A 13145-nucleotide genomic window follows, 5' to 3' on the forward strand; every position below is an offset into this window, starting at 1 on the left:
TTCCTTCCTTCCCATTCCCCGACCCTTCATGCACCTCCCCCCACCCAATCTAGCTGTCAGTTCTCACTCCTTCAGTTTTCCTTTTACCTTACATAGATTTGGAGCAAGAAAGGGACCTGTAAGGGATTTTCAGTTCAACCCCTTCTTTTGACAGATAAGGAAAATCAAATGCCAGAGAAGTGGTTTGGACCAAGGTCCAAGGTCTAGCAACTAGTAAAGGGCAGAGCCAGAATCTGAACACTCTTATCTGAGCCTGCCTCCCATCCCAGCCCCATTTAGTGCCTACCACGGCTCCTTGTAGATAGCAGACAGTTAATAAATGTTTGTTGATTTGCTGAATGATGCCTACTTGACAGGTGAGAAAACTGAGGTCCAGAGAGGGGAAAATGACTTGGGTACACAATGAGAAGCAGAGCTGGGGCTGCAACCCAGTTCCCTCAATTCAGTGTTGGGTAGACAGTATAGGGAAAGTGTGGCACAGTAGAAAGACTGTTGAAATGTTAGTAAGAGGATTTATGTTTGAATCTGATCTGTCTCCCTCTACCTGTGTCTCTTTGGGCCAGACACTATGCAGCCTCAGTTTCCTCATCTGTAAAATGAGAAGGCTGGATTGGATGACCGCCAAGGTCCTTTCCAGTTCTAAATGTATGAGCCTATGATCCTATAATCTCCCAGGTCAGGGCTCTTCACCATATGCCAGGAATTCCCAGCGCTGGTCACCCCCTCTTTCCTTACCATGTTCCCCAACCAAGTGTTGCAGCTTCCCATAGGCGTCAGCACTCAAACTCACAGAGCTGTTGTTCACTACGGGGACAGGCGGCCCACTGCCCCTCTTTCCCACAGGACCCAGAGCCAAACTACCCTTGACCCCTGAAGGTGAAGGCAGGATGGTGGGGTAGTTCATGCCACCAAGTCCAGTGGCCAGTTTGAGCCCTGCAGCGGCCCGGGACACTCGGCTGCCCTGATCTTGGGGGGCTTCCACGTGGCAATCGGCATGGTAGATGCTGTGAACTGACTCAGCATCATGAGGTGGGGATGGGAGCCCCTGTGGGCCAGGGGACGGGGGAGGCGGCAGCATGAGCCGGGTGCCGGCCTTCCCCCCTCTCGGCTCCACGTCCCCGCGGACCTCGGGGCTACCGCAGGGGCCCCTAGGGCTCCCGTTGCTGATGTGGTAGTGATGATGGTGGTGGTGGTGATGGTGGTGAATCAGGTGGTGGATGGAGGGGACCCGTTTGCGACCACGGCGCCCGACCCCCTGTCCGTGGAGGGCGCCGTTGGGGTTGACCTTCTCCCGGCGTTTCTTCTGCCAAGAGGCGTACAGCCTGAGGGTCCGCCGCTTCACTTTGCGAAAGATGTGGCCGATGTACTTGAGCAGCTCCTCATAACAGCTGCCGGGCTCCGAGAAACTGGCGATGGTGCTGTCGTTGGACAGGTAGCGGGCGCGCTGCTCCTGCATCAGCTGGTTTTCTCGCTGCTTCGTTTCTGAGAACTGCGTGGCGATCACCACCAGGCACAGATTTATCATGAAGAAAGAGCCCACCTAGCCACAAAGGAGAAGAGAAAGAGGGGGTCAGTTCGATAGGAAAGTTAGCGCAATGCGCACTAGTGCTGACCACCTTTATAGCCAGTCCAACGGTCCCACTGGGCCGAAGAGAAAATGGACCCATAGAGGGAACCGAGGCTGCGCTTAGAATGGAAACTCGACTCTATAGACGATGCTCTTTCTATTGCACTACACGAACTTTTGGGGCCTCAGTTTCCTCAGTCGTAAAGCAAAAGAGTGGACTTAGATGTCCCCTGACGTCCCTTCTAGCACCAAATCTATGGTGTTATTGAATTTGGGCCATGCTGCAGGAAGCCTGAACCAATTCGTCCCACAAAGGAATGAGCTCTAGTTTTCTGGACCCCCCACAGCACAGGTTCTACCTTTTTTGAATTGTGATGATGTGTAAAGGTGTCTTCTCTTCCACTCCGACCCCAATCCCATTCCTCACTGGATTGTAGACCCATTAAGGACAAGGGCTACATTCTATCTTTCCTGTTTCTCTGTACTGAGTACATTCCTTGGCACAACAGGAATACGTAATAACTATTTGTAAGTTGTAATCTCCCCATGTGGAAAAGTCTGCACTGCTGTCTGTTTAGCCACATTGCTGAGGAGACAAGAAAAAGAAGAGACTTCATTCTCACCAATCTATGAGGTAGGTGCTATTACTATACCCATTATACAGATAAAGATACTGAGACTGAGAGAGTTGAAATGAGTTGCCTGCAGTCATGAAGTTAAGTATCTGAGGCTGGATGTGAACACAGGTCTGCATGACTCCAAATCTATCACTTTATCCACTAAGTGTATGTAAAGGAAAGAGGCAAGTGATGCCCCCTGAGCAAGTGCCCTTAGGGAATGGTCCAGGTGATTGAGTTGCAATCTCTAAGATCCTTTCTGAAGATAATATTCTTGGAATCTAGAGTAATGAAAGGAAGCTAAAGTGTGTTATTATGGAAAGAATACTGAATTTGGAGTCAGAACCCCAACCCAACTACTGGGCAAGTAACTTCCCCTTTCTTTGCCTCAGTTTCCCTATCTATAAAATGAGAGGTTGGACCAGGTGACCTCCAAAGTCCCTTCCAGCTCTAGTGTTCTTTGTTCTAAGGTCTCTTCCAGCTCTATATCCAATCAATGTGAATGATTACTATTATAATACCATAAGTTCCAAGCAAATGGCCTGTACCAGTGGGGTCAAACTCAAATAGAAATAGATCCTTGAGGCAGCATGCTGACATAGAAAACCACAAATTAACATTATCTATGTTGTATTGCATTTTTATTTTGTTAGACATTTCCCAAGTACATTTTAATCTAGTTCAGGCTACAAGTTTGATAACTCTGGCCTGGACATCAAGTACTATGGGAGTTTAAAGGAGGAGAAGGTCAAGAATGGGCTAGAAAGGTCGGAGAAGACTTCCTGAAAGAGGGGGTTAACAGCTTCCCAAGGCACAGAAACAACTTGAGGCATTCTCCTCCCCAGGGCCAAAGGCTCTGTCCATCCAGCTCCTAGTGATTGAGTATGTTGTCCAGTCTATGTATCATTCAAATAGGCATTTCTAATCTTTCTTGGATGTGCTACCTCTAGATTTTTTCACTGGTTTCCTCCAGGTTGTCTTCCAAACCCTTATCATCTTTTAAAGCTTAACTTCTATTGGAGGCATCCCTGACTACTCAATGTCTTACCACCTCTTCTTCCTCTGGGTTCCTATAGCATTGGAAGCTGAATTATACCATTCAGCACTTGATTGTTGACCATTGGCTCACCATCATGTGTGTGAATGCTGGTTTCCCTCCAGGTATGAGCTCCCAGAGAGCAGAGTCCAGATCAATTCCTTCTCTGTCTCCCCACCCCAAATGTTTAACTTCCCTAGGGTTGGCATCGTCATCTGTTCCCCTAGACAATGAAATCTCCAGGGTAGAATTTGGCAGGGAGAGGAGAGAGCTCAGTAAATACTTGTTCAATTAAACTGAAACTCACAGAACCTCAGAGTTGGAAAGGTATGTCAACCACCACTGAGTACAAGCCATACTTAAACAAAAATCCACTCTAAAACATAACTGACAAGTGATTGTCTGGCCTTTGAAGAGCACATCAATGAAGGGGAACCCATTACCTTCCAATGAGTCCCAAGTCACTTTTAGATAGCTTTAATTGTTAGGGAGTTTTTTTTTGCTTACATCAAGCACAAACCTGCCTTTTGGCAACTTAGCCAAGTAACTCTTAGGAAAAATGAGGACCCACTGGGGGCAAATCAGTCAAGAGTCAAATGAAAGTAAAAAAAAAAAAAAGGCACTAAATTTATATTTTGTTTTTGAGAAGAAAGACATATGCAAGATTTCATTTGATTTTTAAATTAGGAACTAGAATGTGAATGTTTATTTCCCAAATGAAACTGACATTATAATCCCCTCCCAGTTCTATTCTATATGGAGGAACAAAGAAGTAGATGAAAGGCATATATGGAGGAGGCAACAGAGACAAGGTGGATAAATGGCCCCAGAAAGAGCAAAAGATAAACTCAAGGAGAGAAAGAGACAAGAATACTCATTGTTCTGACGCAGGAGGGATCTACTCTTGTCAATATCCTGTTGTTTACTTCAGTGTTATCACTTGCCATGGCCACCATTTGAAATGTTAACTGCTACTTATAGTTCTTCAACTTCCCTTTATTCTTAGGACCACAGAGGTTCTATTTTTGTGTGAGAAAGTCACAATGCACTGAAGAGAGCAAGTAAGGGGGTGGTTCTGTCATTTTCCAGGCTGATGTGGTCACAGCAGTATCACTGCAGGTTAAATAAAATCAAAACAAGGGAGGGTTGGATCTATCTGACATTGGACAGAGTTTTTCTACTCCTACCTTACCAGGCCCTTATGGGGAACCAGGTCCCTGTTGCCTCTAGTGGGTTATTGGAATAAATCCAAGTCTTGGCCCAATGGGGACTGATGGTTTTAATCCCTGAACTTGCCACTGGGCTGAGGAATTAGAATAGCATGTTTGATATCGGGGCACATAACCACAACTCATACTTACGATTATTAGTAATATAAAATATATAAAATTATAAAAAGAATGTGCATCCATGACATAATACATGATGTCAACCCAGCCTTCCAGGGTTATAACCTAGGGGAGAGAGAGGAGAGAAGTGAAAGTTACCCAGAGAACAAATCTGGCTAAGAGAATACAGCTTGTCTGACCCTTGGCTTTCCCTTTTCCCATCTGGCCCCTTCCCCCCACAACACTCATATATCTCCATAACTTCTTTAATTTGGGCTTTTTTTCTCTTGTTTGGCTAAACATTGTAGTCAGATACAGCCCTCAAAGAATAGTAGTCAATCCTCAGTCAATTACAATCGTCTCTAGGAGGTACTGGGCTTTGGGCTGCTCCTGGGTTATGGCACTGCAGTGATCCCTAGGTGGGTACGGGGTCTGGAGAACTATTCTTATATACTATATCAAACTTTGATTGAACTTTTTATCCAGTACCTACTTCCCCCCACTTCCCCACCTTAAGGTCTCTTTTTCACTCAAACCAATGTTAAACCATCTCTTTCTTGTCCTATAACTGTATTTTTTGGACTCAAGGGCAGAAATTCACATTCTTTTCAGATTCCCCTTGTTGGTTTTAGCTCACCTTGCAGTCTGAAAAGAGTTTTTTCGATTCTGATTAGTGCTTTGTTCCCTTAATAAGCCAAGGGTAGGGGGCAATCTGAGTGAAGGAGAAGTTGAGAAAGAAGAACCTGGCTCTTGCCTTGATATTATCTAAGTTATTGATCTAAGGCTCCTCTGGATATGGGGACATGATCACTGTAGGATATGTAGCCTCAGACAATTCTGCTGCCTTATTCTTGAGGCTTTTTTGGGATTAGGAAAATCAAAGAGTGGGAAGAAATCTTAGAGTCCCTTATAATCCAAACCCTTTTACCTAGACAGAAAAACCCCTCTTTAGCACCCTAGGCCATCCAACCCCTGCTTGAACTGTTCCAGTGCTAGACCCCTCAAAGTAGCCTCTTCTATCTATAAAGACTCAGCCTGAAAAGTAGAAAGAGCAGTGAGTTTAGAATCCAGAAACCTTAGTTCAAATCTCAGCTCTGACAATAAGTAGCTTTAATAAGTCACTTTCTGAGCCTCAGTTTTCTTAACTGTACAATAGGAAGACTCATACTTATACTATTTGCTTCCAAGGGCTATGAAGAATATGTCTTTTAAGTAAAGCATAATAGAAATAGAAGCTAGCTTTTTTTTAACCACTTAGATTTTTAGGAAGCCCTTTTTTTGTTTGAATCAGATTCTATTTCCTTCTATCCTGGCCCCATCTGGGCTACCAGAATTGGAGGCTATATTGCTGCCCAGCACTCACGGCCAAACAAGACAGAGTTTTGAGAAGGCGAGCCAAAACGCCCACACCCAGCCTTCCTCTACAAATCCTTTCTCAAAAATTATTCTCATGAAAATCTGAATTTCCCTTATTACAGATAAGCTATTTGAGGGAGAAAGGGTAAGTTGCTTTGTCTAAGGATGAGATTATTATCATTGCTCATATTTTTACTGATAATATTATTATTCCTGACAAGAGTGGATGCTATGTCCTGCCTATCTCTCTTTCAGCATCTTGGGAGGCTACTACTCTTTAGAAATTCCATGGGCAGGTGCTCAGGTGACATTTCTTAATAGAGATAGAGAATGTTAGAGCCAGAAGCATTTTAATCCCATGCTCTCATTTTATAGGGTGAGCATCTTAAGGTTTGGAGAGGCCAAGAGATTGCCCAATGCCACATAGGTTGTAGATAGCCCAAGTTTTCTGCCTCAGAATTTCTGTAAACTTCAATATCAACCCTAGGATCAGGGATTAAGAGCTGGAAGTGATTTTCAAAACCATTGGGTCCAACCTCCATCATTCCACAGATGGAGAGACTGAGAGGTTAAGTTTGCCAGGGTCATACTGCTATTAAGAATTGAGGTGGAATCTGAACTTGGGCCTTTCTGACTCCAAGTCCATGGATATGTGTGAGTTCTCCCTAGATTCCTTGAGCAGCAGCTAAGAAAGTGAAACCTCTTTGGCCTTTAAGACTCTTAGGAAAGCTTCCCCAGGAACAGTACAAATCCATAGGCATCCATGTGAACTGGCATGGATACAACTCGCCCAGCTTATGCCCAGCTTAGCCACCTGGAAGAGAGCACCCTTCTGCTACCCAGCACATCCCCACGTCTTTCCTTTTTCCTCTCCAGGCTCCAGCAGGAGCATTTTTTTGTTTCTAGTTCATACAAGCAGCTGCTCTGTGGTCTTTGGGAAACTCATAATCCCATATCAATTCAGGGATGGTTTGGAGGACAAGTCCTCTACCGTTCATGTTATAACCTCTAATCACTGCTGTGCCAAACGGTCTCAGAATTCACATGTAATAAAAGGTGAGACACTTCTCCCCAAACCTTCCAATTAGTTTCTTGGCTTCTTTCTGCATCTCTCCACATAAGCTAATGAGTATGCACCATTTGCTATGGGATAAGATGGATGTGCCCTTGTCTGCTGCCCAAGAAGTACACTATATTCAATGCCACCTCCAAAGTGCCTGGTGACTCACTCCTTTCCTGTCACAGCCATAGTTTGTAAGTAGCTTGGTACAGGAGGTGGTGTGGTGTGGTGGGAAGGGCATGGTGGATCTGGGCTTAAAAAGCCTGAGTTCCTACTGTGACTGTGATTAATTAGCTATGTAACCTGGGCTAAATTCCTTCCTTTCTCTGGTTCCTCAGTTTCCTCCTCTGTAAAAAAAGTAGGATTGGGTAAGATGATTTCTAAGTTTCCCTTTTTACTTCTAAAATCTCATTTTCTTTTGAACTCTTAGCAGCTTATCCAGCTGTTTATGAAGCCATAGGAACCCCCCTCTAAAAAAAAAACTCGAGTGAAATCACAGGATTGGCTCAGGTGTGTGGGTGTGAATATTTGGAGTCAGATTGTGGAGGGTTGTCAATATGCCTACATCCTTCCAAGACTTAGAGGTCACTAGCATTCACTGGTGTCTGCTCTAATTTCTAGCCTCTGTTGACACTGATGTCCAGAAAACCTGAATATATGCTAAGGAAGATGCATCAGCACACATCCTATGCTCCATTTGTTGACAGAATCAAGTCCTTAGAGAGCATTTAGCCCAATACCTCATTTTAAAGATGAACTATCTCATCTCTCTGGCTCCACAATCCAGAACCTCTTGAACATCTTCATTTTTCCTCTCATTTACTCCAGTCTCCGAGGAGGAGGAGGAGGAGTATGAGGAAGTCTTTCTACTTGCCAAGATTATCTCTTTTACTTGTGCCCTTAATCATACCCTTCCTTCCTTCCTTCCTTCCTTCCTTCCTTCCTTCCTTCCTTCCTTCCTTCCTTCCTTCCTTCCTTTCCTTCCTTCCTTTCTTTCTTTCTTTCTTTCTTTCTTTCTTTCTTTCTTTCTTTCTTTCTTTCTTTCTTTCTTTCTTTCTTTCTTTCTTTCTTTCTTTCTTTTCTCTCTTTCTTTCTTTCTTTCTCTCTTTCCTTCCTTCTTTCCGTTCTTTCTTTCTTTTTCTTTCTTTCCTTCCTTCCTTCCATTCTTTCTTTCTTTCTTCCTTTCTCTGCCTCCCTTCTTCCTTCCTTCTTTTTTCTTTCTTTCTCTATCCTCCTTCCTTTCTTTCAGTTTTCTTCCTCTCCCTTCTTTTCTTTCTCCTTCCCCCTCCTCTCCCTCCCATTCCTCCTCCTTTCATCATTTCTTCTATATTGGCTTCTTCTCTGATGCCTACAAGCATGCTCAGAGCCTTCTCTTTAAAACAATCCAGCAAATTGAAGCTACCATCCCTTATGGCTATTTCCTGATATTTTTCTTGCATGTCATTGCTAAACAAGAGAGAGAAAGGGGGGGGGGGGGGGAGAGGGACAGAGGTTTATTGAGTAGTTTGATTTCCCCATCTCTCTCTTTCTTCCTTTCCTTTCCTTTCCTTTCCTTTTCCTTTCCTTTCCTTTCCTTTCCTCTTCCTTTCCCTTTCTTTCTTTTCTTTCCTTTCCTTTCCTTCCTTTCCCCTTTCCTTTCCTTTCCTTTCCTTTCCTTTCCTTTCCTTTCCTTTCTCTTTCCTTTCTTTCCTTTCCTTTCCTTTCCTTTCCTTTCCTTTCCTTTCCTTTCCTTTCCTTTCCTTTCCTTTCCTTTCCTTTCCTTTCCTTTCCTTTCCTCTCCTCTCCTCTCCTCTCCTTTCCTTTCCTCTCCTCTCCTCTCCTCTCCTCTCCTCTCCTCTCCTCTCCTCCTCCCCCCTCCCCTCCCCTCCCCTCCCCTCCCCTCCCCTCTCCTCTCCTCTCCTTCTCTCTTTCCTTCCTTCTCTCCTTCCTTCCTCTTTTTTCGATTATACTACATCTTGACATAACTGGTGAAACAGAAGAATAAGAGAGCATCTTTGCCCTAAAAGACTTCTATCTGATAGGGGAAATTGTAGCAGTAATCCCAAACAATTAGAGTACCAGGATCATGTGCTTTGAGAAGTGCAAACATGGTGATATTGAAATTTGAAGAGGGAGAGATCAATTCAGGCTGCCTGGGAGTGGGAAAAAAGATAGGGGAGGGTGGGAAAGGAGGAAAGACAACTTTTAGGGAAAGGGTGCTCCAGCCATAAGGACCTGTGTGAAGAAAGGCTGGGATGGAGGTGGGACAATGTGGGTATGTACTGGGGAAGGTAAAGTGGTCTGGTTGAGTCAGAAGGCACTAGGGGGAGAGAAGGCTGGGATGGCCAGTTGGCATCAGATTGTGAAGGCCCCTGAACACCAGACTGAGGGGTTTGGATTTTATCCTGTGACAGTCATAGTGATAAAAACAACCACTGTCAACACAACAGCAAGGATATTACGACCTGTGATTTCACTGATAATGGGCACCCCCCAGATAGTGTCACTTCTATAAATGCCAATGTTCTCACCCTTCCCTTCAGTGTACCCTATGATCCAGACACACACTGGCCTCCTGAATCCATGCCTGGAATGTTCTCTTCCTCCCCACCTCAGACTCAGAGCTCCCCTTGGTTGCTTCGAGGCTTAGATCCAATCTTACCTTGTGCAGGATGCCTTCCCTCTTACATCTGCCCCTCCCACCCCCACAATGCTCTGTTGGTCCCTTCTCTCTAGGATTTTCCTTCCATTTTCACTGTATATATTCTTACCAATATTTATTAGTTACTTCTCATTAAAATGGGAGTTCTTTGAGGGCAGGGGCGTGCTTTTTTTTCCTTTCATTGTATCTCTAGTGCTTAGCGCAATTCCTGGAACCTAAGAAGCACTTAAGAGATATCTGTTGACTGATTGACAGAAGAGGCAAACAGCCTTTTCTTTTTCAGAAATCGCCCTGTCTGAAGCTTCAAGGGGCCTCCCTCATTTCAGCACCCAGATTTTGGGGAATCTATTTTATAAAGAGTCCAGATTCTTTAGCTTGTTCTTTGTAACCCCTTACAATCTGGTTCCAACATGTATGTGTGTGTATATAGGCATATATACACACAAGTATAAAGTATGTATGTATGTATACACATGTATATATGTGAATGCTTATATGTGTATGTGCATATACATATATACATACACGCCATATCATCTTCTTTCCCATGTGTACATTCTATGATTTTAAAGTAGGGCTGTACAGTGGAAGGTTCACTGTGCTAGGCATTTGGAGGTCTGAGTTCAAGTCCCAGGTCTGGCCCTATCTAACTAGCTTTCTCTGGATCTACTTTTCCCACTCTTTCAGATGCTGCCCATGCATGTGCACACACACCCAGTGGTTTTGACAAAAGATGGAATGGTCTGACCAGTGTATAACAGCAATGGAGGTAGTGCCAGACTGAATTAAATCCCATGAGGGGTTTGAATTAGATGATCCCTTAGGATCTCTTCTAGCACTAAATCCATAACACTACTCTTTTCCCATAAACTAGGTCTGATTGAAGTCCCAGAGGTACTGTGGTGTAAGAGAAAGAGAGCAGAATTTGGAGTCAAAAAATCTGGATTTCAATCCTAGTTCTAACTACTTATGAGTTGTATGATGTGGGACAAATGATTGAGTTTGTCCTTGCCTTAGTTTCTTACACTGTAAAGTGAGAAGGTTGGGCTAAGTGATCTCTAAGGTCCCTTCCAGCTACAAATCCGTGATTCCTGTATTCTCTAGTGTGCAGTCCTAGATGTATTTTTCTATTCCTACATCTATGGCTCTCATCCTTCTTCATAATGAAGATGCCTCATACCCTTAGGCTGTCCTTATATTTCTTCTCTCATCCTTACAATGACCCTCTTTTTCAGGTTATTGGACTTCTGAATGACCCCACATGGAAGGAGGTTGGGGAGTCACACCTGGAAGATAGCAATCCAGGCGTAGCCAATGTTGTCAAAGTTGATGGCTCCATTGTGCGGGTTGAAGTCACCTGACCTGCACACGTTGTAGTACTGGTTCCAGTTGATGCAGGAGTTTCTCCCACCACCATCGGGGTTCTCCAAGGAGCGGCTGTAAGCCTCTAGGCCTAGTGTACACTCGACCCGCAGCTCCCGGCGGATGGGGATGTGCGAACACTTCTGCATGCCATTGTCGCGGTGTGAAGAGCAAATGAAAGGGTTCTCCTCACCTTCATCGGTCTGGTAATAGGGGTTCAGGAAGGTCAGGTTGTTATTCCTGTGGTCAGAGAGAAAATAAGGTTGGGAGAATTGTTAGAAGGTATACAATGACTTTAACATCAATGGTAGCTCAGACGTAGAAAGCCCACAATAATCCTGTGATTTAGGTAGTGATGAGAGGCTAATCAGATGATTACACATCAATAACAATAACAAATGTTCATACAAGTCATTTAAGTTTACAAAGCATTTTATATATGCATATATCATATTGTATTATATTATATCATACAATACCATATCATATTATACTATATGTATTATATGCATAGACATTATCAATGTACATATATGTATATGTTCTCCTTTGAGCCTCCTACAACTCTGTAAGGTAGTATAACCATCACCATTTTACAGAAAAGGAAATTGAGGTTCATAAAAAGGAAATGACTTGCCCAAGCTCATCGAGCTAGTAAGAATATAAAACAATTTGCAAAGCTTAAATGTGAACTACTGCTACTATTAAAGTCATTATGATGATAATGATAGACCAGTCAATCAGGATTTATGAAGCACCTACTATGTACTAGATGCTGTGGTTACACAGACAAAAAGTACAGCAGTCTCTGACTTCAAAGAACTTACATTCTACTTGTAGAGACAACATGTATGTATGTGGATAGGTATAAATAAATGCCCAAAAGACATCAGATGATTGGGGGGGTGTGGGGAAGTGGATGGCCCTAACCGCTGAGGGTATCAGGAAAGGCTTCACACTGAAGGTGGTGCTTGAGTAGAGTTTCAAAAGAAACTAAAGATTTGAAGAGGCAGAGGTAAGGGGAGGAAGAAGATGATGATGGTGATGACTACAAGTCCCTTTTATCTGCTGCATAGTGCTAACCGTAGTATTATGCTTTCAACATGTCTTTTTCTTGCCTGTCTTTTGCCCCTTGTCTTTCAGTTGCCAACTCCTATGTTGCTGGCCATCCTGAATGCCTCACTTCCTTCCCCTGCTCTTCCAATTTTGCCACACCAAAAATTCCAAATGGATGCAAGTCTGGCCTGGAAGATAGGCAACATCAAATAGTAGTTCCAGAAAATCCCAACTCATCCTGAAGGTAAGACTTGGAGAAGTTGAGACAGGCTTTCCCAGAAGGGAGATTTTCAGGCTAGTGGTCCAGGAATGACTTGACATGAGGAATGACTCGTCAGGCCAAGGTCCAAGACAAGGGATTAGAGTTGCCTCTCCTGGGAGTCATGTACGAAGATTCAAGAGTTGGGGACAGATCTGGGACAGGGATAAACTAAACAGACTGAATTCCATGAGTCCTCATGAGGCCTCCATTTTTGCTCCCTAGTGTCCATCCAGAGCTCAGGGTATGGGCTGGCACAAGTATTTATGATCTTGCCTTCTATCTGTTGCCTTATGTCAAGAATCATCAAGATCATCATTAAGGAACATTTATGAACCATTTACCATGTTCCAGATACTGGGTTAAGTGCTGAGGTTACAAAGAAAGGTAAGAACACGGTCAACCTAGAAGGGAACCTTAGAAATCCTTTCTTAGGCAAGATCCATGAACTTCAGATGGCAGACTTCGGTCCCTCTAGGGAACAGAGAAGTCTCAGGGGAGCAAGAGGGAAGGAGGCACTTGGCTTTAGACTTAGGATCCCTCCCCAGTTGGGTCCCCATTCACTTGGAAGAGCCCCTTTGCAGAGAAATCTCATTAACTTGCATACCAAACCTCTCCAGCTATTGTACAAAATCAGATTAAGGCTTATGTTTCAGCATTGTCCCTATAGCCTGGCATTACCAAGTGACTTTGCTTGTTGGAGGCTTTAACACACACACATCATTAAACATTTTCCAGGACCAGATGAGGAGAACACGTTACTAGGTTACGGCCCTGAGTGGCAGCCCACCAGCCTCCCCCACAGCCTTCAGGTGACCTATATTCCTTCCTCAGAGATAGAAGAGCTGAGCAGAGATGGGGCT

General features: G+C 44.0%; 1 protein-coding gene across 7 annotated transcripts in view; it reads right to left on the reverse strand.

The window, feature by feature from the left end:
* CACNA1H (calcium voltage-gated channel subunit alpha1 H) overlaps positions 1 to 13145 on the reverse strand; it is a 416735-nt gene that overhangs the window by 98603 nt on the left and 304987 nt on the right. For 6 of the 7 annotated variants that reach the window (XM_072600744.1, XM_072600736.1, XM_072600726.1 and 3 more), the window contains exons 7-9: positions 10892 to 11207; positions 4582 to 4674; positions 736 to 1540 (exon numbers count right to left, since the gene is read on the reverse strand). In XM_072600744.1, the coding sequence (XP_072456845.1) occupies positions 736 to 1540; positions 4582 to 4674; positions 10892 to 11207 (1214 nt within the window). The remainder of the gene's footprint in view (positions 1 to 735; positions 1541 to 4581; positions 4675 to 10891; positions 11208 to 13145) is intronic. The other variant, XM_072600754.1, reaches the window with a different exon arrangement.

This window comes from Notamacropus eugenii, chromosome 1 (genome assembly GCF_028372415.1).
Source record: "Notamacropus eugenii isolate mMacEug1 chromosome 1, mMacEug1.pri_v2, whole genome shotgun sequence".
Classification (NCBI taxonomy): domain Eukaryota; kingdom Metazoa; phylum Chordata; class Mammalia; order Diprotodontia; family Macropodidae; genus Notamacropus; species Notamacropus eugenii.